This window comes from Gadus morhua, chromosome 23, assembly GCF_902167405.1.
Source record: "Gadus morhua chromosome 23, gadMor3.0, whole genome shotgun sequence".
Taxonomy (NCBI): Eukaryota; Metazoa; Chordata; class Actinopteri; order Gadiformes; family Gadidae; genus Gadus; species Gadus morhua.
The window spans coordinates 16,455,595-16,480,594 of NC_044070.1; the positions used below are offsets into that span (position 1 = coordinate 16,455,595).

Consider the following 25,000-nt stretch of genomic DNA (forward strand, 5'->3'; position numbering starts at 1 on the left):
AAACGAGGCACCCACTACCCCCCCCCCCCCGCCCCCAAATAGAAGGGGCAGCAGCAACCTAAAACCTTCAGCATGACTCATTCTGTGAAAGACCTCTCCCCTTCAGAAGTAATACACAAGAGTTGTGCCCCTTCACAGTTAAATTTGCTGCATGAAAAAACATAGGTGTATTTATAGTAACAACAGTATCAATATTTCCCTGGAGAGCCACTAGAATTCTGTCCAACAGCTGCTGAGTTCTTCAACTTAACTCAGCCTAACTGCAATTTTTTTCAAAAGTCGATTTTATTTTATTATTCTATGTATTATCTATAAATGCCCATGCATGGTATAAATCAGCACTCAATAATATCTACACAGTATCCCTTCATTAAAACAAATGACAAAATGTCAAAAGATATGGTTAAGGTCGAGGTTAACTCTGAATAAACGTGTGCATGGTTTCCTCAATCAAATCATACGCTGGTAAATGGAAACTCACCTCAAAATAAGCTGTTTTGTAGACCACACAATAGAATATCTGAACAAAGCAACCAAGCATGATGGAAAAAATGGCACTTAACATTATAGAGTACACGTATGGATTTATTTGGTAGTTTATTCAAAGTAATCAAAAAAGTGATAATTGACTCTGCATTTCAATACGAACAAAAGACAGAGAACTGTCATAAAACTATGACCACGGAAATCATAAAGTAGCAATGTCGCTGCACGATTTCATGAGTTGCTGCACAACGTATGTGCGCGGTAGTTAACTTTTACAACTTCAATCTATTTATTTTTTCCTTCACGCCCCGCATTGCAGCAGACATAACCTGCGTGGGAGCTACAAAACCAGGGGAAAATATCACACCAGTTTATCACAGTTGGGAAATTATAGATTTATACGGAACAGTATTCATCTCCCAGAGGAGTATGTTTGTCCACAATGTTGCATCTCTCCACCCTCATTACCAATAGGAAAAGCGTGTAAAAATATACTTTTAATATTACAGGACAGTGATTCAACACGTTTTTTTCCAATTGGGGCCTTAATATTGAATATATGAAGTAAACCATAAATCTCCCCCTTTCCTTTAGATATAAAATACTTTTACCAAGTGCAAAGCAAAAGTCACTTTCCCCTCATAGAGACGGACCCTCAAATAGGCCACACCACCACAGGCTAACAAACAGGTCGCTCCCCATTGCCCTAGTATTTGCGGGCACTGAATTATTAACTTTTTAAAACCACCAAAAAGCTGAGGTTGTATGAATAGCAAAGCTAAGAGCCCGGGTCTTCAGTTTTATGACCTTCCAAGCAATAAAAAAGCCAATCATGAAAATAAAGTAGAATAAGTCCAGTTCACATTAGCCGAAAGGAAAGTAACTCTAGGATCCTGAATCTACGTACATCTAAGTATTTAAAAAAAATATGCAAGAGGCTATATCAGAAGCGTCCATGTGTATTTGTTTCATTTTCTTAATTTCCCACAATGGAATAATTCAAGCTAACCCCTGATGGCTGAATAGTTTACAAGCGCTAACTGCGGGGAACTTGGTTTATATTCGATATTCTGACTTTAAATGCTATACTACATAAACATGGAAGATCGTTACATATTTGGAAACATATGGTTGTGCAGAAAAAGATGAAGCCCATGATTGTGGCAATCGGTAGCCTTAAAAGTATACTTTTTAAGTTGCTTTTCTGTATATGTATTTGTCTAGCTCACTTTTGAAGGAGCAGATTGTTGAACTAATCCTTCAAAGTCAAAAAATTAGAAACACCGGTTCCAGACACTGTGTACAAAAGCGATGAGGTGACGGGCACCAGACTTGTCTCATGTGTACCGACTCCTATCTTCTAAATCCTCTCCTCTCGTTGCCAATACTCTCTCATTACTCAGTATTACCCTCCATCTCAGTTTGTGTTTGCTCCAGCTTGCTCTTTATAAGCTACAGCTGTCGGTCGACCTTCCGCCTCCGTCACTTCCCTCTGTTACGTCTGATGTTCTTTCTCTTTGGCTGTCTCTCTAGAAACCAGCCACGATACTTCCAAACATTGCAATGGATGGGCAAAAAATTATGGATAGTACACACTCAAATGTGTCGGCCTGTTTTTCAGAGGATATCTGATGGATATTTAATGCAGCACATACTTGACTTGTACGTGTTCCGTCTGCAACTTCTCAAAATCTGTCTGGCGCGAGCTGCAAGGTATAGCACTGATCGGGAAACGTCATACGTTCAACGCTATGGAATCTATCCTTTGCTTGGCATCTCTTCAACTTAACAATGCCCTCTTTCTCCGACCCTGGATACCCATTCGGCCTTGTCATACCTCACCACCATCTAATGCTCCAACCCCATGTCTCTGAGGTGGAGGAACTCAGACATCAGGGCTATCATGGGCTAGTCTGACGTATTGGATCACGTTCTCTTTAAGGTGGAACTGGGTGCAGACTAGCTTCTCTGCAGTCTTTCACTTTCTACCCGAGACCGCAGACCACATAGCAAATAAGCAAACAGCAGCAGGGGACCCTCCATTTTCCCAACTTTGCGGAATCAGTAGGAATCTTCTGGGATATTAAATATAAATAAGGCACTTGGATATATTGAGCCGAGCACATTCAACACTGGGCTTGCTTGTGTTCTTGCTGTGAGAAACAACAGCGGCTTAAATAGATGTCCTTGTATTGAGATGGGATGAGCAACATCTGTATGAGTTCATTCCAAATGTTGTATTTATTTAAAAGGTTTTGTAGGCATTGTATATATTAAGCAATACTATTGAGAAAAACGAATCAACGTCTTGCTTTGATTTATAAAGATGAATTTTTGTTTGGTGTATGTATAATTCATAAGTCAGTCGGATGGTATATGGTATATTTAAAGAGAGAAATAACTTATTCGCCTTAAATGGCATATTTCAAGACAGCCCCTGTCCCTTCCCACTACTTAGAATTCACTATGCAGGCTGATATAGCGAGGCCTGAAATCCAATTTATTTTCATTCATTCAACTTGTCATTCAAAACTAAAATAGGTCAAAGAGTAACTGGTCAGTTAGGTATTGGGTTTTATCAGGCCTAATTTGTGACTACTTATGTCAACAAATGAGGGGATGAGGGGAAAGAGAGTGATAACCAACATTGAATCGAGATAAATCTAAATTAAACGTCCCTACCTTTCTCCCATTATAGGGCCTCTGTTATCTATGACAGACAGGCAGAATATTGTTGTTTGGGTCCATGTGTATGCAGATGAGGTGGGCAGGTGTTTGTTTGTGTATGTATTAGAATTGTGTGTGTGTGTGTGTGTGTGTGTGTGTGTGTGTGTGTGTGTGTGTGTGTGTGTGTGTGTGTGTGTGTGTGTGTGTGTGTGTGTGTGTGTGAGTCTTTGTCGGTGTGTGTTTGTAAGCGCGCCTGTGTACATGCTCCTGCAAATAAACTCATCATTCAAAGCTATTGCAGCTGATGTAAACCAGATGAGAGGTCAAAAGGCTCCAGCTTGTCTATTGTCTTTTACATCCAGAAGGTAAATCAGAGGGACGGATTGAAAGATGCGCTTGGTTGTGATTTCATCAAACTTATATACGGCCAATATACAGAAATAGGACTGCTGGACGCGGACATATCTCAAATGCAATTACGTTTTGTTTGTTATCACTTTACAGAAGCAAGCTTTTCACCATAAATCAAAATCTAGGGGTCTAACGCAGAGTTTCTATACATATTTACGTGTGTATGTGTGTGAGGGGGGGGGGGGGGGTATTGTGTGCATCTCTTTTAAGGAAATCCAGAACATTTTCACATTTTTTTCCCATCATTGCTAGCATTGCAATGATCACCTGCAGAGTATGTGCTTGTGTGTGTATGTGTCTGTCTTGTCACGAATCCTCTGGCTGTCCAGGTGATCATTTCAGGCGACTCCCTGGTTGCAGAGAGACCTTTGGCTCTTCTCAAAGCAGACCCTCATAGCAGAGTGGCCGTCTCTGCTGCGAACACGAACACAAACAAGAACATCGACGTAACCACTGTCATTATTGAAGCGGGAGTGGCCCCAATATCAAAACGAATATCTGCGTTGACGGCTCGGTCAAGTCGTTGGCTCGCTGATGTCTGAAGATTGTCACGGCATGTGTCGTAGCGCCAAAAAACGTGGCACCGCAGCGTGCGCGCTTGAAGTTACATCAAGGTGAACACACCACCCTGATGTGTTCCCGCCAGCTAGTACACTAACTAACAACAACAACACAGACTCAGTTGGAAAAAAGAACAAAGAAAGAACTGCAGCATTCCCAGATGTGAAGAAGGGGGGGATGACGATTTTTTCACTCTGTTTCCCCCCCCCCCAGTATAGATGAAAGTACATCTCGGTTTCCACTTGATTGTATCCCCTTGAAAGCAGCCGGCTAAATCCAGCTTTGCGTCTTATCTCGGAATGAAAATACATTCCCCAAATGCAGAGAGGTAGTTCATGACATCTAATTACAGCCCATGATCGAAATTAAATAACAAACACATTTCCATTGGCAACCCACTGACAAAGATTATATTGCTGTGCACTTGCTGACAATAAAAAATATATTTTGACTTTATATTTACTACAGTGAGTCCACTATGCACAGGTGCAAGACTGCAGTGTTTCAAACGCAACCTTTCCTTGAACTCTGAACTTGCCTCATGAGTGTTTATGAGACTGTCAGGCAGCCTGGTGTGTAGTAGCCACGGTGGAATGAGAACTGAGCTGTCAGAGGAAGAAAGAGAGGATTAAATACAAAGAAAGAAGGGAGCAAAGGGATGGAGGAAACAAATGGATAAAGGATGGAGCAATGGAATAGAAGGAGAGAAAGAAATGAAGGAAGGAAGGGATAATGGAAAGGAATGAATACATGACGGAGGGAAGGAAGACACACAGAAGGAGAGCAACAAAAACGGATAAGAGAGAAAAAGAAAGGGGGAGAAAAAAGAGGCAGAAATGCTCAAAATAGAAATAAAGCAAAAGGTTGTAATGACTGGAGGGAGAGACGGAATAAAGAAATGAAAGATGGATGGAAGGAAGAGAGAGCGAGGGGGCGGAAGAGAAAGAACAAAGGTATTGATGGATAGCAAATATCGGAGAGAGGGAGAGAGAATAGGGGTGGTGGCGGTGAGGGGGTATAAGAAGAGGAACAGAGATGGGTGTCACTAAAGGGTGATGCATGGAGGGCCAGTCTGATGAAAGCAAGCCGGCTTTTCTCTAGGCTCTAGTTGTAATGCCCTCGCCCTGAACATCACTCATATCTAATAGAGTACAGCGACAAGGAGAGAGCGGGGGGAGAAGACCCACTCAGAGAGGGGGAAAGACTCAGGTCTGCAACATTGGGGCGCATACAAACGCTGTAATATCCGAATCCACTCTGACTGTGCACACAAGAAGGACAGCATCCACAAGTAGCAGCAGCCGTCATGGTAGGCAGGACGGAAATTCAGAGGAGAGTGGATGCACGTACACAAGCTCTCACACACACACAAACGCAAGCACACAAACAAAGACAGAAAAAAAACTCACTCATACACTTACACACACCCTATTAAACTTTCTTTCTCACACACACGGCAAACTCAGACACCCCCTGATGAACTTTTTCTCCCACACACATACATACATACATACAGCTATAAATATAAACACATACGCACACTCACCCACGCACACACACAAACACATACACACACACACACCAATAAGCACACACATCTCGCACAGTGCTGCGACACTGTGGCACACCCATGACCCTTCCTCGGGTAATGCAGTTGAGCTCCTCCGGGACCATGAGACTCTTGTCATCAGCAGGAATGGAGGAGAACGAAACAAACAAAGAGAACAGGAGCATAAGGAAGGCTTGTGAGAACCTGCACTCACCTGGGGGGCGGGAAAGAGATGAGTGGGGAGGCTAAGATTATACCTGCTTTTCTTTTTCTGCGCTCTCCCTCTCTCTCGACGTCAAACCACATGGGCGGTTCACAGAGAGGTAGCATTGGAGAGAGAGATCGAGATAGAGAGAAAGATACACAGATAAGGAGACATGAAAAGGGGCACTGATGCCATCGTTGAGTATGGAAATGATGTGCTCATTAACGACAGAGGGAAGGAGGGAGGGGGGCAGTAGAGCGAGGGAGAGCGGGAGAGAGGGGGGCATGGACAGACGGACAGAAATTTTTCTTCACTCACCCGCTATCAGAGTTTTTCTGGCTACATTTCACGTAACCAATTGGCGAACAACTAGTTGTCTCTAAAATGATTATCTTTCTGTGTTCCAGTGGATGTATATTTCCACACATTTGATGCAATTGTATTTCATTTTTTAGAATGATCATTTGCTTTGGCGCCTAAGTGATTAATTGTCCGGGCAAATTCTAAGTCAAGTGAACACTACGGCCTGTTGACCAAGAGATTAGTTTTACATCCTGCACGGCTAATAGAAATGTCTCGTTCTCATGGGCCAAAGTAATTTCCCTTCCCAGCAGACTCCAACAAAGATCACTTACCCAGAAAGCAGAGTCAATCTTGCATTTCCTTGCAATTACCTAAACAACTGCTCCACTAGCTAGACGACATCTTCACAGGGAGACGTCGGGGTCTTTAGATGTCTTCAAGGTCCTACCGGAGAAAAACAACGGGAAAAGCAGCATCCTACGTCTGAATCTTAAAGTACTTAGAGGGAATCTATTAAATATGTTTTCAGATCGTCCCGAAATCGGACGATGTCCTGTGATGTGTTTTGAGTCGGCTTGGCAATACCCCACTTATCATTATTATTTTTGCAGAAGCCAATTGCCATTTTTTTCCACCCTTTGAACAACAATGCCGTGCAACCGAAGTTGATTGAAGTTGAAGTGTCGCTTGAGTCTGACCGTTGTCTGGCTGTGTGCTTCCTGAATGCTCATGCGCATCTAATCACGCTCACCCCCCCCCCCCCCCCCTCTCCTCTCTCCTCTGTGCCAGGCTCCGACCTCAGTGACGGCCAGTGGCACGCCGTACGCCTGGTGGCCAAGGAGAACTTTGCCATGCTGACCATCGATGGCGACGAGGCCTCTGCCGTCCGGACCAGCTCGCCTCTCTCCATCACCACGGGAGGCACCTATCACCTGGGAGGTAAGGCCGACCCGAAGGGGACTCGCCGCATCCGAGGGAGCATATAAACGTAGCAATTTCATACTCTTTCCTGTGAGCTATGTGATTGTTCCAACCGAAGTAACCCAGTTTGTTTCTAAAGGATATGTGGCTTTGGAAGGTAATTCGCTCTCAGATCATTGATTGATTCTGAGTGTGTGTGTGTGTGTGTGTGTGTGTGTGTGTGTGTTGGTGTGAACGTGCTCCTCTGTGCAAATGTACCGTTAGCCTTGCAGGTGTGTGTGTGTAGATCATTTATCTCACCGGTGATCTATAATCCCACTGGTCAGAGTTAGGGAAGTTACTCACTTAGCTGGGCTCTAGACACACACACACACACACACACACACACACACACACACACACACACACGGTGGGTGATTACATGATCTGTCTGAATTAAGGATATGCCAAGTTAATGATGCCAGACACTGCTGTCCGTCTGTTGGAAGATGGTCCGTATCTAAGTGTGTGTGTGTGCGTGTGGGTCTGTGTGTAAGAGAGAGTGTGCATGTAGGGGTCCCTTTGTCTGTGTCTACGGTCTCCGTTGCGGGGGGGGGGGGGGCTGTAAAGAGCTACAGTAACGGAGAGAGATGCCGTACATTCTGAGACCTCCATTAGTCTCCCTCATTCAGGCCCCCTTCCCGTCTTACTAATCACTCTACCTCAGCTGAAAGCTCTCCACCTGGTCATCCTCAGGAAACAGTGGGATGAAATACACCAAATGTTTCAACATCCCTTTCATGCTGAGACTGAATGTAACATGTTAAATTCATGAACATTTTAAAGTGTTGTGGCGGTCAATGTAGGGTGTGTTTCTCTGCAGTGTTCAGGTCATCTTGTACTCTAAAAGTGCAGCAATGACTAAACAACATTAAACAATACTGTGGAACGATGCGGTCAAACAGAAGATATTGAGAAGATAAATATGTTTTTCAAGGTGGCAACAGCATAAACAACAACAGAATGACAGGAAGATGTATGGCAATATTCTAGATAACATGAAACAATTGGAAAAAGGAGGCCAACACATGAAAATACACATATTGTCACCAGGAACACCACAACATATGCTAGGGTGTTAAGTGTGCCCTAACGAGAAATGCTAGTTTTAGCACGGATGCATCATCTGCCGTCAGCCTCCTTGACCCCCCCCCCCCCCACCCCCCACCCCCCCACCCCCCCCCCCCCCCCCCCCCCTCCCAACCCCCATATTCATCATCTTGTGTTTTTAAAAGTAGACCAGGACAAGGTAGGATAGGAAGGGGAATGTGGAGGAGAAATTTGAAATGCCTGGAAACAACTATATAGCCTTGCATTGCCAGCATTGCCAGACCGTATTCGATTTTGTCCATTACACCCTCCCTACGCGTGTTGCATAAAATATGTGCCTCGGCCTCTGCTCCAGACCTTCTTGCACAAGTCGGCCCCTCGCTAAACTTTCACTCATGATTCACTGTTCAGAAAGCACAGCAGGACCTCTCCGGCCGTGTTTGTCATCCGAACAAACTCTGTGTGCTCGTCAATCAAACCAACACATTGCCATCATAGCCTTCCTTTGAAGTAGTAGTACCATTAACTATTGTTTTGATTACCAGTTTGATTTAAAACGGGTAAGTTTGACGTGATTACCAGCTTGATTTTAGGTCTACAATCAACCAAGAGCTGTTCAATGAAACCAATTATACCCGTTTTCTAATAGATGTACAAAAATGAAATCCTATACAATAGTTACCTATAGACATATGTTGTTTTTAAATAAATCCAAGGGCTTGCGAGGTGAAAAAGTGTTCTTGCTAATCAACACATTGTTATTCTATGCAGATGCTTCTCGCGGGCGTTTTGGGTGTCGCAGAGTCTGACGTAGGCAGTGTTTGTGAGTTGTGGCGGCAACCAGCTTAACTTTGCAGCCGGTTGCATTAGCTGACTCTGTATCCCATAATCTCAATGGCATATATCAAAGTGCCTTACTGTATATCAATGTAAACAGCATTAGTGAATGTACCCTTTTCATGGAAGAGAAAAATTATTGCGTTCGAATAAAACGAATACCGAAGCAGTCCCAAGAAGTTTGATTAAATTGATTACGCCATTGTAGAAATCCAGTACAGCCGTATCATCATCATCTACGACTGGCTCCCAAAAAGCTAAACTGTTCCCTTCAGGAGGTTTTTGGAGGAATAGAGGCATCAAGTTATGTCTCAACCCAATGTTTGGAAAAATGCTGCCCGCTGAGGTGCCTGAGGTTTTGAAGACAGTGTAGACGTATCCTTCGTGAAAAACATCCAACTGTCCTGCATGCCTGCTTCACTGCTCCAACAATGAGAAAAACAGTGGCATGCAGTTTGTGTAAAAACTAAGTTATTTATCTTTTTTTTGGGCAACTTTTACACATTAAATAATGCTTCTCTTAGGAGACCAAAAAAACCCTGGGCAATGGAATTTGAAACGCCCAATTACCACAGCAACAAAGCTATGGTGAATGACATTTAGGCTGCTGATATTTGACCTTAAATGAAAGTTTTCAAATGGCACCTTTTCTTATTGGTCTTTAATTGTGTTTGGTCTAAGGTCTGCTCAAAAGAGCTGAAGAAACTGTTCTCTCACTTGATTCTAATTCAGTTCACTTATTTGTCAGCATGTTAAATGTACGGATAGATGCATGCTTTTGTGGAGATACTTTGAGCATCCAAAATTGGCTGTTTTTTGTAATCTCTGATATTGAAGCGTTTGATTTAGCTTGAATAGAAAACCAATTTGGCATACTGATTCAGTGTCCCTCGTGAATCGCTGTGAAGACTTATTTCAAGTACACATTTCCATGTACTTTGTCCGTGTACATATCTGGTCCTGTGTCAGTCCGGTGTCATTTGTTACGTCAAAATGTTTCCAAATGACCCCCTGCAGACCCTAATACTGCAGGCACACAGAGGGATACAACTCACAGATGCCGTATACACCATACACCCATCGCCTTTATAGGAAGTGCCTCAACATACACGTTTCCAAAGCAAATTTCCATACCGTTGCTGCGCCGTCAACAGAATAACACAGTGAGTGGACAAAAGACAGTTTAGCCCCTGGCTTGCCCTCAATTACTCTTTCTGATCAGGCTGCTTCTTGATGAGTCAGGGCCAGCCGCATTAAGCTGTCTCTCTCTCTCTCTCTCTCTCTCTCTCTCTCTCTCTCTCTTTCTTCCTCTGTCTCTCTTTCTCCCTCTTTCTGTCACTGCGTTTCATCAGCTATAGTGTGAAACTGCTCAGAAGTTACCTGACTTCTCCTGAGATTCTTTAGTGCGTCGGTACTGACAGTGACTAATTTGCGTTGTTTTCCTCTTAGACATTTTAGCATTCACCTAATCCCCCGGCGGTTGGTTTTAGAAAACAGAAAGTCCTTGAAGTCATGGAGTAAGCCTAGTACATTTGTTAAGGCCTTCTGCAAATGATTGCATAATTATGAATGGTTGGATTTTTATGGTGTATTTTTGCTGTAAGCCGATAACTTAAAGGTCCCCGACACCAAACTGCACAAACAAGCACACAGGTTTTCTGCTACGTGATGATTGTGTTCTCAGCTGTCACCTAAACACAAAAAGGTTCTGTAAGCCTTTGCTATGAGCCATAAGGTTATTAAAGCCATGTGCGATGCTGCTGATTAAAAGCTAACAAACCAGTAAACATTTCACAGTGAAATATGTCGAGGCGTTTGGTTACATACCGGTTAGTCTGTTTGTCACATTCAGTGTTAACAATGCAGTCAGCGTAAGCATCACAGGTAAATTAGCATTTTAACTAGCCATTTTCCGATGAGAGAACATTTAGGTATTATTTAATCTAGATGGTTGATATTGCGCACTGATGCTTATGCAGATGTCTTGAATAGTATTTTTGTAAATAAAGCATGAAATGTAACCAAGGGCAAGGACCTTGGTAACATTTCCTGTTCATCACTAGGCCTATATATCTGAGTTATCTTTCTGAAAGAGAAAATACCCAAAGTAAATATCTCCGCAAACGCAAGGGCTATAATATGTTATTTTTGTACCAAAAGAAAGATAACAACTTTGAGATTGTTGTGCAAGTGAATTAATCCATCTTGATACTACTTGTTTGGAGTGAAGAAAAATAGAAAAGAGCGTAAGTGGAAGATTTTTTTTTTTATTTTGTTACTCATGTTTCAGAGTGAATACCACCTATTACATTATCATTTGGTAGCCATATAGTACTATATGGCTAATGCACAACATCTTATTATTACCTGGGTCTGTATTTTATGTAAATAAAATGAAGTATATCAGATACACACAAACCGGTGGATATCTTGGGAACCCATTGTACAATTTTGACATTTGAAACCTCTATTGACAGGTCTCAATGAAAATAATTAAATGACACCAAGACAAATTATCACATTTGCACTCTAACAGTCCGGCCATCAGACAGCCATTAAGGACAGGTATTCTGAGCACATGTGCATGTGCATAGTTATCAAATACATAACTCTTGTGGTTGAATTCTTCTTATTTTGTTTGGGGTTGGAATTATCTGTTGGTTAGCTAACAATGGTTGTGATGGACTAAAAGTTGAGTGTCTAATATTTCTAGTGGTGTGTGAATTGACTACATCCTCACCCATGTGTTTAAATCCCTTACAATGTCTTTGAAACTCGGGAGGGGGAGGGGCTAATCCCGGTTAAAGCAATCATGATGCAATCCATTTCGATGGTACGCCGGTACGCAGTGTTCTGCCTGAACACGTTCATTGAACGATAGTTCATGAAGTCGTTCATATTTTGGGCGACGGTGAACTGAACGTACTGTATTACTGCCTGATGAACGTTACTGTGAACTCGTTCATTCTGGTGTCTGTGAACGGCACGCTCACTCGGTTTAACTTCGTTCAATAGGGGCGTTATCTGTTTATCAACACGGCGGATGCGCACGCAGAACGCTGTGTTGTTTGACCGGTTGAACTATAAATATGTACAATCCCTAATGTTAGCTCTCTGGCTCATAGCTCAGTTGTCCGGAAACGGAAAGGGGTGCTGTTTACGTTTGATTGTAGTCTTTTCGGTCGGTTCTCCGTCTTAACAGTAGGGCTAGAACCGAGCGAAAAGACTACAACCAAACGGGAACACCCCCCCCCCTTTACATTTCCGGCCAACGAGCAATGAGTCTTCCAACAGAAATCAATGGGATTTACAAAATTCAACCACTCTAGTTCATCCTAGACAAACCACAAAGGGGGCTCAATGTTCAAAAGACCGAAAAAAAATATAATAGCTCACAGCAACATATTGAAAAAAAGTACTATGAACTAGTTCCCTTTTTGGAACTGTGAACTTATTTCAAAATGTTTATTTATGAACGTCTACTGAACTAGTTCATTCTCCTGCAAATTGTAAATCTCCCAGCTTTCTTGCAGCATTTCACTGAGGCACGCCCCCTTTTTGTTGTAGTATCTCGTCGCTTTGAAAGTAGAGAGAGTTCAGTGAGGCCGAATGTATTACTCGTCAACAAAAATGGCTGCGCCCATGAAAAGATTTATTTTCTTTGTATTTGTATCACATTGGTCATCTTAATGTAGATTTTAAATGCTTTTACACACTTGATTACATTACTACTTTATGCCGGTCACCAATTTATGCATTGTACGGTCTTGCTGTGCATTCATAATACAATGTCAAGTTGTGTTGTTTGTTTTCGAGCTGGTTTGCTGAAAAGGCTAATGTAGCTAACAATAACAATGACTAGCCAATGAGAAATAGGAAATATACTACGACCAAAAGGGGAGACTTACAACTTGCACGTACCAGGGTACCATCCAAATGGATTACAGCATCAGCATCATGTCACAGCCGCACTGTTTGGAATGAGAAAATGTGTTCATTTTTTATCATACAAACAATAGTATACATAAGATTGTGTTTCCATTAAGTGTAAGCCAGGAATCCTTTGCTGCCTCAAACTACAAAAAAAAAGGAAACGTTTAAAGAGTGTGGATTATCCGGCGCGAGTCCTCTATACATGGAAGATGTCCTAACGAATATACAGTATATAGTGTGCCGAAATGGAGCATGAAATGAAACACGCAAAAAGAAATCACATGCTGATAGCTGGCAGACATTTGGTTATTACAGAGCGGTGGAAAATCCCCTATTTTGATTTAGCCTGCGTTCAACTCGGTTGGAGAGAGAAAAGTTTTAAAATAAAAGAAGCACAGGGAGAAACGGTTGCGGAAATCCCTTCTGATTGCTATCATTCTGAGCTTTCATGGCAGATGTTGCTGATGAGTCCGACCAAGAGCATGTTACACACCGTCCCGCTGTGGAACACTGTTTATCGTTCATGGCCAAATGCCAATGTTAATACATTAACACTAATTAGATATATATTGATGCTGGACACCTGCTTGCGCTGGGATTAGGCCTATGCATGCATGGTGAGATATAGAGCTGTTGTTTGGCATTATGAGAGAAAGTTGCAGATGAAGACGTGTGCGTGTGTCTGTTCTTCCTCCCCCGTTTCCACCTCCTCCCCGTTTCCTTTTCCTCCTTTCAGTCATTTTAATTCTCACCCTGATGTCCTATTCTCGCCCTATTTTACTGGTAGTTTGTTTCCTTTGCGATTTTTTTTTCCCCTTTTGTGCCTTTGCTCTCAACCCTGTTCTTATTCATTAAAAACAAGGTGAGGAAACAAGATATTTCCTTTCTTCTCCTCTTGCAGCTCCTCTAGTCCTCTCCACCCCCCCCCCCCATATCCATCTTTTTCCCATCCGTCCGTCCCCGGGAGTGTCGTTCTTTAAGGACGCAGTCTACCAGAACCCAGAGCCTATTTTACGGTGGAGTGAGTTTCTCACTCTCCATGCGCTGAGAGAAATTAGCAGGTGACTGACACCCGACAGCTCCAGATTGAATTTTGTCACGAGAGAAGATGGACGTGGACACCAGTACGCACGCACATACACACACACACACACACAGTTTGACCTCTCGCGTTAAAACTGGCATGTTGACAATTCGTCAAGGAGAACAAAAGTTTCAAGAAGAGACAAATCTTTTATCGTACTTCAATTTTCAAACAGGCACATGAGTGTGTGTAGGAAAGTTGGCAAAGATACCAGCAGATTGTCAATGACAATCAATCAATCTTCATTACCAACAAGGATCCACCTTTTGAATGATTCCTTCATTCCCATAGGATACATTTGATAGCACGTATGCTGCACAGCACCCAGGCATAGTACGCCTGGCTGACGCATAAACTGTAGCCTGTCAAAGTCGATCTAACACTTTGATTTAGAGTGCCTCGCACTCGGATCGATGGTAGGACAAAAGCTCAGGGAAAGGTAAGCCAGGAAATAGCCTGTAGTCAACATCGGGATGGCTGCATGTGCACGTGTGCACACTTACACGTACGTGTTTGTGTGTCTGTGTGTGTGACAGTGTTTGTGCTAGAGAATTGATGCGCCCAATGTATCAGCAGTTTAACATTTGTTTCAAGTATTTTTCTGTCGCTTTGTGGTTTTTTAACTAGAGGTATTATCAGTTTCAACGTTTAGGGTAATGTCTGTCCTCGTAGAATAAAGCATATTTTTAATATTTTCAGTTGTTACCTGCGCTACATGCTAATGAAAATAAATCAAAGCGCTGACTAGCCCCGGGATATGGCAATTAGTGACCTGGAACTGGATAGCCGTCAATGCCGCTGTGCTGGTGCTGGCAAAGTGCCCGTTTACCTGTGCTTGTCCAGGCTCTGTAGCACCGAGCACAAGGCTAGCATGTGGCTACTAGGAGGAGTCGCATCCAACATGACTGCAGGGAAATCATAGCCACACCCATTCCTAATCCCCAACATATTGTTAGAATGGGAAAACAAAAGCACAAAACAAACCGTAGACATTTCCTTTAGCTGTAAAAGGAATTGGCAGGGTCTTGCTCCATTCCTGTAAAAACTGAAGGAAGGTCATCGCCTCATTCCGTGACTCTGATTGGTGCTAATGGTTGAGTGACAGCTGCAGAGGAAGGTTTACAGAGAGAGAGTGCAGCCTTACAGCTGGCCTCGCCCGTGTTAGATCCTGAGGGAAACATGTGGTTTGACACTTTTCTCGTAACAAGCAGCATGGTCTTTTCATTATACAAACTGTATTTTTTATTTATTTATTATGTACTCTGCACCTCTCTTCCCCCATTGTATTTAAACAAATGCCTGGGAAACAAAATCCCTTTTTCGCTTAGAAATGATACAAATTATGACATTTAAGAAACTGAGGGTTTGTGTCCAGCTGTTTTGAGATGGCTCTGGGTCTACTTGTATGCCTTTGCCTTTGATCTTGTGATCTACTGCCAGAATTGTTTAGCTGGCTTCAGTTTCAAACGGCCATTCTTAAATAAAAAAAGATTGATACAATTTCACTGAAACAATTTTTCTTGTAAAATAACTTTCATCCTTTTCACAGCTGAAGTTGCCTTCAAATCCAAAGTTTGGCAAGGAAAGTTTGACCAGTCCACGAGAATGAATGCATCAAGCAGTGTTGAAATATTAAGTGGGGATTTATCAGTTTAAAGCTCTACGCGGAATGGCTTCAGCATCTGAATGATAAGAGAGAAAGATACACCGTCTTCCTCTGGCGGTGTATCAGCATCCGCATCCATCCATCCGTCATCACTTCAACACCTTATTTTTTTTCTTCCAGTTATGCCAAACTGTCAGAGAGGTCTGCAATTCCCTTGCATTAATTTGCAGCACACAGGACACAAAGACCTGCCAACCAGCTGCATGCTGCCCTATTTTCCCCAACTCTCTCTCGGTCTCTGTCTCTCTCTCTGTGTCTGTCTCTCGCTCTCTCACTTTGTATCTCTCACTCTCTCTCACTCTGTCTCTGTCTCTTTCTCTCTTTCTCTCATGCTTACTTACCTCTGTCTCTGTCTCTCTCTCTCTCTCTCTCTCTCTCTCTCTCTCTCTCTCTCTCTCTCTCTCTCTCTCTCTCTCTCTCTCTCTCTCTCTCTCTCTCTCTCTCTCTCTCTCTCTCTCTCTCTCATCCTTCTCTTTATCTGTTCTTTGTTTCTCCTCTGTTCCCTTTTCTCACTCTTTTTTTCCTCTCTATTTTCTCTCTCTTTCCCTGTTGTCTCTCTCTCTCTCTCTCTCTCTCTCTCTCTCTCTCTCCCTCCCCCCTCCCTATCTCTCCACCCTCCCTCCCTCCCTCCTCATCTCTCCCTGTCGGTGAGACACCAGACAGGTGTGGAGGAGGATTGGGAACGGACAGATGGCAAGGATGACAGAATAAACTACTTTTTTTTGGGGAAGGGGGAATTAAAATCACAGGAGGAGGTGTGCAGCGGTGGATTTGCATGCACGCTCACGCACATACGAGTCGTGCAAACACTCACGCACTCCCATCTAGGGCACTCATATTCATCATTATATTTGTGCTGCTCTACCTGGTAGGTAACAGTTATTTGCTGCATATCGTCTGCCTCATTTTGGTTATACTGGGGACACACTCACACAAACCCACATGCACACACACATAAACACACACACAGACATATACACACACATATACATGCACACACACATACACACACTAATAAGCCTCCTTGCTGGGCAGACCTTGAGGTTGATAGCTATGCGGCGGCTTTTGACAGCATATAACATCCAGATGATGGAGATGTCATTGAGCAGCAGTGTTTTATGAGGAGGCCCGGGAGCTTATGGCTTAGATTGAATCCATGCACTCTTTTTGCCCTTTTGACCTCCACTGATGACGTTGATACACACGCAAACACACGCATGGACATGAACTATAAAATTAAGGTACATACTTTACTCATTTGGCATTAACTCTTTTTAATTAATGGTTATTATTATATAGCAGTAGCTTGGGAGTTAGGGTAAGATTAGTGTAAGGGTTATTGAGGTTAGAGTTAACCCTAAACCTTACCCTCATTGTTAAGTATTACCCTTGAGTGCAAAATAGCATTCACACATAAATTATTTTTTTCCAACAAGGACGTTACACACACACACACACACGCACGTGCAAGCACACCCACACTGAGTAAGACACACTTACCCACAGACACACATTTTCTCCTCAGTTATCGCCCATACAACATGCACAAACCTATATAGGATGTTAGCAACACACACACAAACTCAAGCACAGAAAACACTATCTTCCCCACATGCAATCCTCCGTTCTCCCGTTGCGCTGTCTGGAACCGAGACCCCGGTGGCATCTGTGGATGGCCCATTGACTCCTGTATCTCATAAAGGCCCATAGTCTCGCCGATAAAGCCTCACTGTCCGCCATGGCCTCAGCATTCATATTAAAGCTAATGGGCCCGACGGATTGCTGTAAAACAAGAGCAATGATGAAAGTCTGCGGGCGTTAAGTGACAATAACCAAGGCCTAGCACCCCTACTGTTGTGCCTCCCCAAGGATTATGGGGTCCTCGCTGTGGTTGATGTCTTGTTTTTCCCCCCACTGCCGCTCGTCGTTTTTTACTTTACTTGTCGGCCATATTCCAACCGAAACACCGCAATCCGTCTCCCCTTAATGCGTTTCTTCTACCGTCGACCAACGACACCACCACCACCAATCCCACCTCTCTGTTGTGGCTCTGTTGGGACGTCACAATTATGTTGCAATTAACGAGAATAACAATTTGTCAAGTCGTTAAATCTCTGTCATTTTTATATTCATTTTTTACCCTATCCAGGCTACTTCCAACAGACCCCCTTCCCTCCCTTGCAGCGGTCCTTCCAGGGCTGCATGCAAGCCATCCTATTGGACGATCAGCCCGCCGACCTCCACGCGGTGGAGAAGGGCGTGGCCGGGGCCTTCGAGAACGTGAGCCTGGACATGTGCGCCATCATAGACAGGTGAGGGTAGTGAAAATCACACGCGCACACACACGCACGCATGCACACACGCACAGACACACACACACATACACACACACATACACACACACACACACACATACTAACAAACAAACAAACACACACACACACACACACACACACACACCCAGACGCACAAGCTACCTGCAATGTGAGGCATCCTACTCCTATGAACACAGACGCACCCACATGCATGTACGGAGGCGATTGAAGCCATGAATCAAACTGTGTTAATTGGTTGCTCGGAATAGGCGACGTCTCTCGACTGTCATGTTTAGATTTATCACACGCGGCGGCCGTTCAGGGCGCACATGGCTGCACAAGTGCACGTGCGTGTGCACATGCGTGTGTGCGTCTGTAGTTGAGCAAGAGAGAGAGAGATAAACTGATAAATGGTAATCGTTTCAGCTGTGAAGTCGGAGCATATGATGACTTGCATCACTGCACGTCGCTTTTCCTTCAAGAGTGGAACGAGGAAAAGCTCAAAAATAATAATCGCCTCGTCGCGGATACATCTGGCAAAACAAAAGACGTGCACGCGTGCACATGCAATCCTATTCCACTCTCTCTCTCTCTCTCTCTCTCTCTCTCGCTCACTCTCCTTCTCTCTCTCCCTCTCTCTCTCTCTCTCTCACGCACTCTCTCTCTCTCCCTCTCTCTCTCGCACCCTCTCTCTCACGCTCTCTCTCTCTCACTCTCCCTCTCTCTCTGTCTCTCTCTCTCTCTCTCTCTCCCTCACTCACGCACTCTCTCTCGCTCTCTCTCTCTCTCTCTCTCAGTCGCTCTCTCTCTCTCCCTCTCTCTCGTGCTCTCTCACTCGCGCTCTCTCTCTCCCTCTCTCTCGTGCTCGCACTCTCCCTCTCTCCCTCTCTTCCTCTCCCTCGCTCTCCCTCTCCCTCTCTCGCACTCTCTTTCTCTCGCTCTCTCTCGCCCTCACTCTCCCTCTCTCGCTCTCTCTCTCCATCCCTCTCTCTCTTGCGCTCTCTCTCTCTCCCTCTCTCTCCCTCTCTCTCTCTCTCCCCCCTCTCCCTCTCTCGCCTCCCTCCCTCCCTCTCCAGGTTAAATAAAGGTCTATCCCATGGCTCGATATGAACACATCAAATTGTCGGCTCCCTGTATACATTCATCCCAGTTTGGGTCGATGTTACATTTCAATCCAATGAGCATGGCTGGACAAGCATGGACAATAATGGATGCATCCTTGGTTGCATCCATTATTTAATCCATTGATTGATTCTTATCCGTCTGTCATTTGTCCCTTAGACGCCTCTCAAAATATATTATTTTGTTAATCAGAAATTACAGGACTTTTATTGTTAGATATATAAAACATATATCGTATCCATAACATTGTTATAATATAATATCATAAGTATGATGTATGATGTATTGATGTATCGGTGATTTTATTTCAGCTGGAGCCGCTGGTCGGCCATGTTTGTATCAAGTCCACTTTTCAAGGGAATTTTCCCGTCTCATATTTTTTCATGCCCAAACCTCAGTGGTGCCACTTAGTCGGCAATTCCTCCTCCTCGCCCATGACCTCGCCCTGATTGCAACACATTCTGGTGTTCACGCGGGTCAGGGTCTTGGCTGTAACGCCACGTCGCTTCATTATCCCGAAAGATGGTACGCCTGACTGCCATCGGTGAGAACAAGATTGATTAAACAACCCTGCCCCGTCTCATCTTAGGGATGCCCGGGCGCTACAGGGACGGCGGCCTGTTGCCACAGAGTACTTGAGCTTAACTACTCCGCCTTAATTGGGTGGTGCGAAATAATATGCGTGAACGGAGCATGTGGTTGTTTTGGCTATGCATTTGTCTTTCAATGAGAGATAGGAGGATTGAACTTGGAGATGTATGAGCATTAAAAGTGAAGATGGAGTTAGTTTCTAGCGTCTCATCTGAAGTTAGAATATATTAGAGGTAGAGAAGGTTAATTTGCAGCCAATGCAGTTCACTTCCTTTCTTAAGTTTTGCTCATCATAGATAACGTGAGTTGCTTCTTGCTTAATGCTTCAATAGTTAGGATTTGAGAGTTTTAAAGAGAGTGTGCGGAAAGGAGCAGAAGAGAGATCGATTTTTCCTCCACTATTGACAAGTGTTGCATTCACACGCCTGTGATTGAAGGGCATAATAGATTACCCTATCCAATGAAGGAAGAGCAGACTAAAATCTAAATTGACTCGTACAGAGGCAGGTAAAGTCAAAATTCTGCCTAAAAATAGCCATAATGAAAGTCGATATGAATCACCACGTCCAACAGACGGCGAATTAGGTCAGTTACAGTTTTGGTATCCGTTTTTTTATATTGGCTTGGCTGCTTTTGTTATTTTGTTCAATACAGAAAGCCCACATTATTTTCCCAGATAAGTTGTCAGTAAATGGATGATTCTAACATGTGGGAGATCTATACTGTTCACACTATACATACACACACACACATACCTCCACGCACAGGTGCACACACACGTGCCTACATCAACACACACACACACACACACACACACATACACACAATCACAGACACGCACACAAATAGACACGCCTACACGCACACACACAAACACTTCCTCCCTGCTTTTATTATCTTCTCAAGAGCTTCCTTTGCAATCAAAAGACTGCTCCTGGCGACAAAAACAAACCTTTTTTTTGACAGCTCAGGTGAACCAGCCTTCTGTTTGTGGTGCGTGTAAGCATGCGTGTGTGCGTGTGTGCCCGCGTACGTGTTATATCCAAGGGTTGGAGCCTCGATGCTTTGGGCTTTATTTCCACAGCCCTGCAGGCAAATTGTATTGGATGTCTTCAAATATACACCTATGCACCCAATCTGGTGTTCGTATTTAAACATGGAAAGTTGTTGGCTCAGGTAAGGAGCTCCTGTAGCAAGCTTGCCGGAAGCACTTTTGTCCCCTCAACCAAAAGAAACCATTTGAATGAAATGTTTGGCATTGACGGAAGAACAACCATAAATTTCCTATCACCGGCGTTATCTCTTTATACAAGGCAATAAAGCAATCTCTCTCTCGCTCTCGCTCTCGCTCTCTCCCCCTGTCTCGCTCTCTCACAGATGTATGCCCAACCACTGTGAACACGGTGGGCGTTGTAAACAGACCTGGGACGGCTTCAGTTGTACCTGCGACGGGACAGGATACACGGGTGCCACCTGTCACACATGTAAGTGCGTGTGTTTCCGCACATCGCACACACACACACACACACACACACACACACACACACACACACACACATTTGCATATGCAAATGTATTCTTTGTTCTTCTGTATAAATGGCGCTGTATTACCACTTCATCTTTTGACTCTCCGGTGTGGTGGTTGTGTGTGGTGGTTGTGTTTGTGTGTGTGTGTGTGTGTGCATCCGCGGATGTGCGATTGAGCACATGCAACTTCATGTTTTTGTGTGTGTGTGTATGCGTCTGTCCGTATGTGTTTTTGTGAGTGTGTGTGTGTGTGTTTGTGAATTAGCTCTTTTTTGGTTTGTGTGTGTATTTGTTTGTTGGTCTTATTTATTTATTCGTTGGAGTGTTTATGTGCGTTTGAGTGCATGCATCTACGTATGTGCATGTGTGAGTGTGTGTGTGTGTGTGTGTTTGCCCTTGGCTTGGTCGCATCTGTCCTCCCTCTCTGCCGTTTGCAGCAAAACGCCTCACAGATGAACTTTTGAAGCTTTCACTGTGTCGCTCATTATGTCCCTGGACAGAGGTGAGGCGGACCAGTCGAAGAACGAACGAACACCGTACCGAAAATAATAAATAAAAGAGAGAGCCCAGGCGAGGGAGAGTGAATGGAGTTAAGAGAAGGACGGAGGGCTTTTGAAAAGGGTTGAATGACTTCCGAATGTCAACAGTTCCCACTGTGCCCTTCGCTTGCCACACATCTCTCTCTAGGCTGCAGACAACCTATTTAGACAAACAAAAGGGGAAGAAGAAGACAAAAAAGCTCACCCTTCAGGCCTTCACGAGTACAAATGACCGATGGCGAAATAGAAACAGACAGTCGAAGGGAGGAAGAGGTGCTAACCTTTTCACGGTGTTATTCTGGTTGCTCATGCCACCAAGGGACGGAATAACACATACACATGCACACATAAATACATATATTTATTTTAGAAATGTGTGTGTCCATATATATATATATATATATATATATATATATATATATATATATATATATATATATATATATATATATATATATATATATATATATATAGTCTAATACAATAGACTAATATTCAGGGTAGCAATATTCAGCCGAGCTTAAGCATACTAGTTGTTATTGATTGCCACAAGCTTCTACTTGAGAAAATGGCTTGATAAGAGTTGACCAAATAAAGTATAATATGGTTGAGCAAAAGGTCATTACAATTAGGGAATTTAGCACACACTTTTATCCAAAGCAACATTGGTTAATACACACATTGACACACCAACAGCAGAGACACCGACAACACTCCGTCAACCATGCAAGGCGACAGCCAGCTCGTCAGGAGCGACTGGAATACATCAACACTCAGCTAGGAGGAGCTGGGGATTGAACTAGCAACCTTCCGGTTACAAGACAACTGCACTACCTCCTGAGCTAAGCCGTTCATGAACCATGAACCATTCAATTTGTTTAATGTCAAACAATTAAGTATCATACTTTGTTTTCAAAGCCCATCGTATATAGCCCTTTACTGGAATGAGTTAAAACAGGAACATCTATCTTCAAATCTCCCTCTCTCTCTATCTGTGTCATGGGTCGGTCCATAATTCACTCCTAGGGCTGTGCTGAATCAACAAACACAACATCAATATGTTGTTGGGTGCGGGGCTGGTGAAGCACACAGCTTTAGACCTCACTGCCTGACAGGAAATGAAGGGAGACTGACGGAACGAAATGAAAAAGAACCGGAGCACCTTGGAACGAGTTGTCCGTTGAAATATAAAGCACTTGAACATACAGACGCTCGCGCACACGCGCGCGCGCACACACACACGCGCGCGCACACACACACACACACACACACACACACACACACACACACACACACACACACACACACACACACACACACACACACACACACACACACACACACACACACACACACACACACATATATCGAAAGATGTGTATCACACACAAGACCGACAACTACGAGATAAACAAATTCAATAGTTCATGGTTCATGAACGGCTTAGCTCAGGAGGTAGTGCAGTTGTCTTGTAACCGGAAGGTTGCTAGTTCGATCCCCAGTTCCTCCTGTCCACTGTAGCCTTCAATATTGCATCTCAACCCAGGAGGCCCCATCTTTTTTATTTTCGATGCACAGAAAACCATGATTATTTATTTATCCTTCCTCCTCCTCCTTACTACACTCCCTCGTCTGAGAGCCTTGGTCTCAGAAAGCCTGGTACGGTTTTACGTTTGACAAACATATTCAAGATGTTACATACAGTGGTGACACGCAAGGGTGATGCGGTTCGTGTTCCCGTCGCCGTATCCTTTAAACGTTTCTCTCGACTTCGAGTGTGTGAAAGGTAGTGTGGACAGAAGGCAACCAGGGCTGCAAAAGGATAAATGGATGGCGTCCTTAAAACTAGTCAGAGCGGAGGCTGCGTTTCGCGGACGCAGACGGGAGAGTCCTTCGCATCGGGATAAACACTTGGTTTCAGGCTCGGCTTTGGATCGAAGCTTTTCGTTTATTCTTTATTTCTCATGTGTTTACCTCACTTTTATTTCTCTCTCTGTCTCTCTCTCTCTCATACGCTTTCACTTTCGCTCTTTCTCTTTTTTTCTCTTTCTCGCCTGCTTTCTCTCTCTATCTCTCCCTATCTCACTCTATCTCTCTCTCTCTCTGTCTCTCTCTCTCCCTCTATGCCTCCCTCTTTCTCTTTCTTGGTACTTTCTCTCTCAATTTCTCACTCTATCCCTCTATCTCTCTCTATCTCTGTCATTGTCTCTTTCCTTCTCTCTCTCTCTCTCTCCCTCTCCTCCCCATCACTCCCTCCCTCCCTCTCCCTCTCTCTCTCTCCCTTCTCTTACTCTCTCTCCCCCCAGCTATCTATGAGCCTTCGTGTGAGGCCTACAAGCACCTTGGCAGATCCTCTGACACCTACTGGGTGGACCCCGATGGGAGCGGGCCCCTCGGCCCCTTTAAGGTCAACTGCAACATGACAGGTGTGTGAAGGCGTGCCCCGCGCGTGTGCGTGTGCGTGTGCGTGTGTGTGTGTCTTCGTTTGTCTGACAGTTGTGTGAGAGTTTTGGGTTATTTATAACATTGTATGTGTGTGTTTTTGTGTGTCTGTGTGTGTGTGTGTGTGTCGTAATGGGAGTTTGTTTCACAGTATGTGCATGTGTGTGTAGATAATTTGTTTGTGTGTATGTGTGTATTTGTTTTATGGTGTGTGTGTATTTGTTTCTTGGTGTGTGTGTCTGTGTTTGTGTGACTGTTTGTGTGTGTGTTTGTGTGCGTTGGGGCAGGTGGTATCGCAGTCACTTTGATCTCAGTGGGAGAGAATGCTCTCCAGCCCCGGTCCTTAACCTGCAAACCTGGCCGGTCTTAAACCCGCCAGGCCTGCAGGTTGTCATGGCAACACACACACACACACACACACACACACACACACACACCGCACACACACACACACACACACACACACACACACACACACACACACACACACACACACACAGGAGATAGATACAGCACACAGACACGCTTTCTCACAATCAACAACTTTCATAGTTTATTGTTGCACACACACACACACACGCCGCACACACACACACAAATACACGCACACACACGCCCCACACACACACACACACACATACATAAACACACGCCCCACACACCCACACACGCACACACACACAGCAAACAACAATTTTGAGGAATGCAGCAACCCACATCACTGACCTTTCTGCAACAAGGGAATCAACCGT

General features: G+C 44.0%; 1 protein-coding gene across 1 annotated transcript in view; it reads left to right on the forward strand.

Annotated features, from left to right (window-relative positions):
- The window catches only part of cntnap2a (contactin associated protein 2a), a 314,072-nt gene that overhangs the window by 181,108 nt on the left and 107,964 nt on the right, over positions 1 to 25,000 (forward strand). The window contains exons 10-13 of the mRNA XM_030348959.1: positions 6,972 to 7,121; positions 17,862 to 18,024; positions 21,118 to 21,224; positions 24,113 to 24,232. Of these exons, the coding sequence (XP_030204819.1) occupies positions 6,972 to 7,121; positions 17,862 to 18,024; positions 21,118 to 21,224; positions 24,113 to 24,232 (540 nt within the window). The remainder of the gene's footprint in view (positions 1 to 6,971; positions 7,122 to 17,861; positions 18,025 to 21,117; positions 21,225 to 24,112; positions 24,233 to 25,000) is intronic.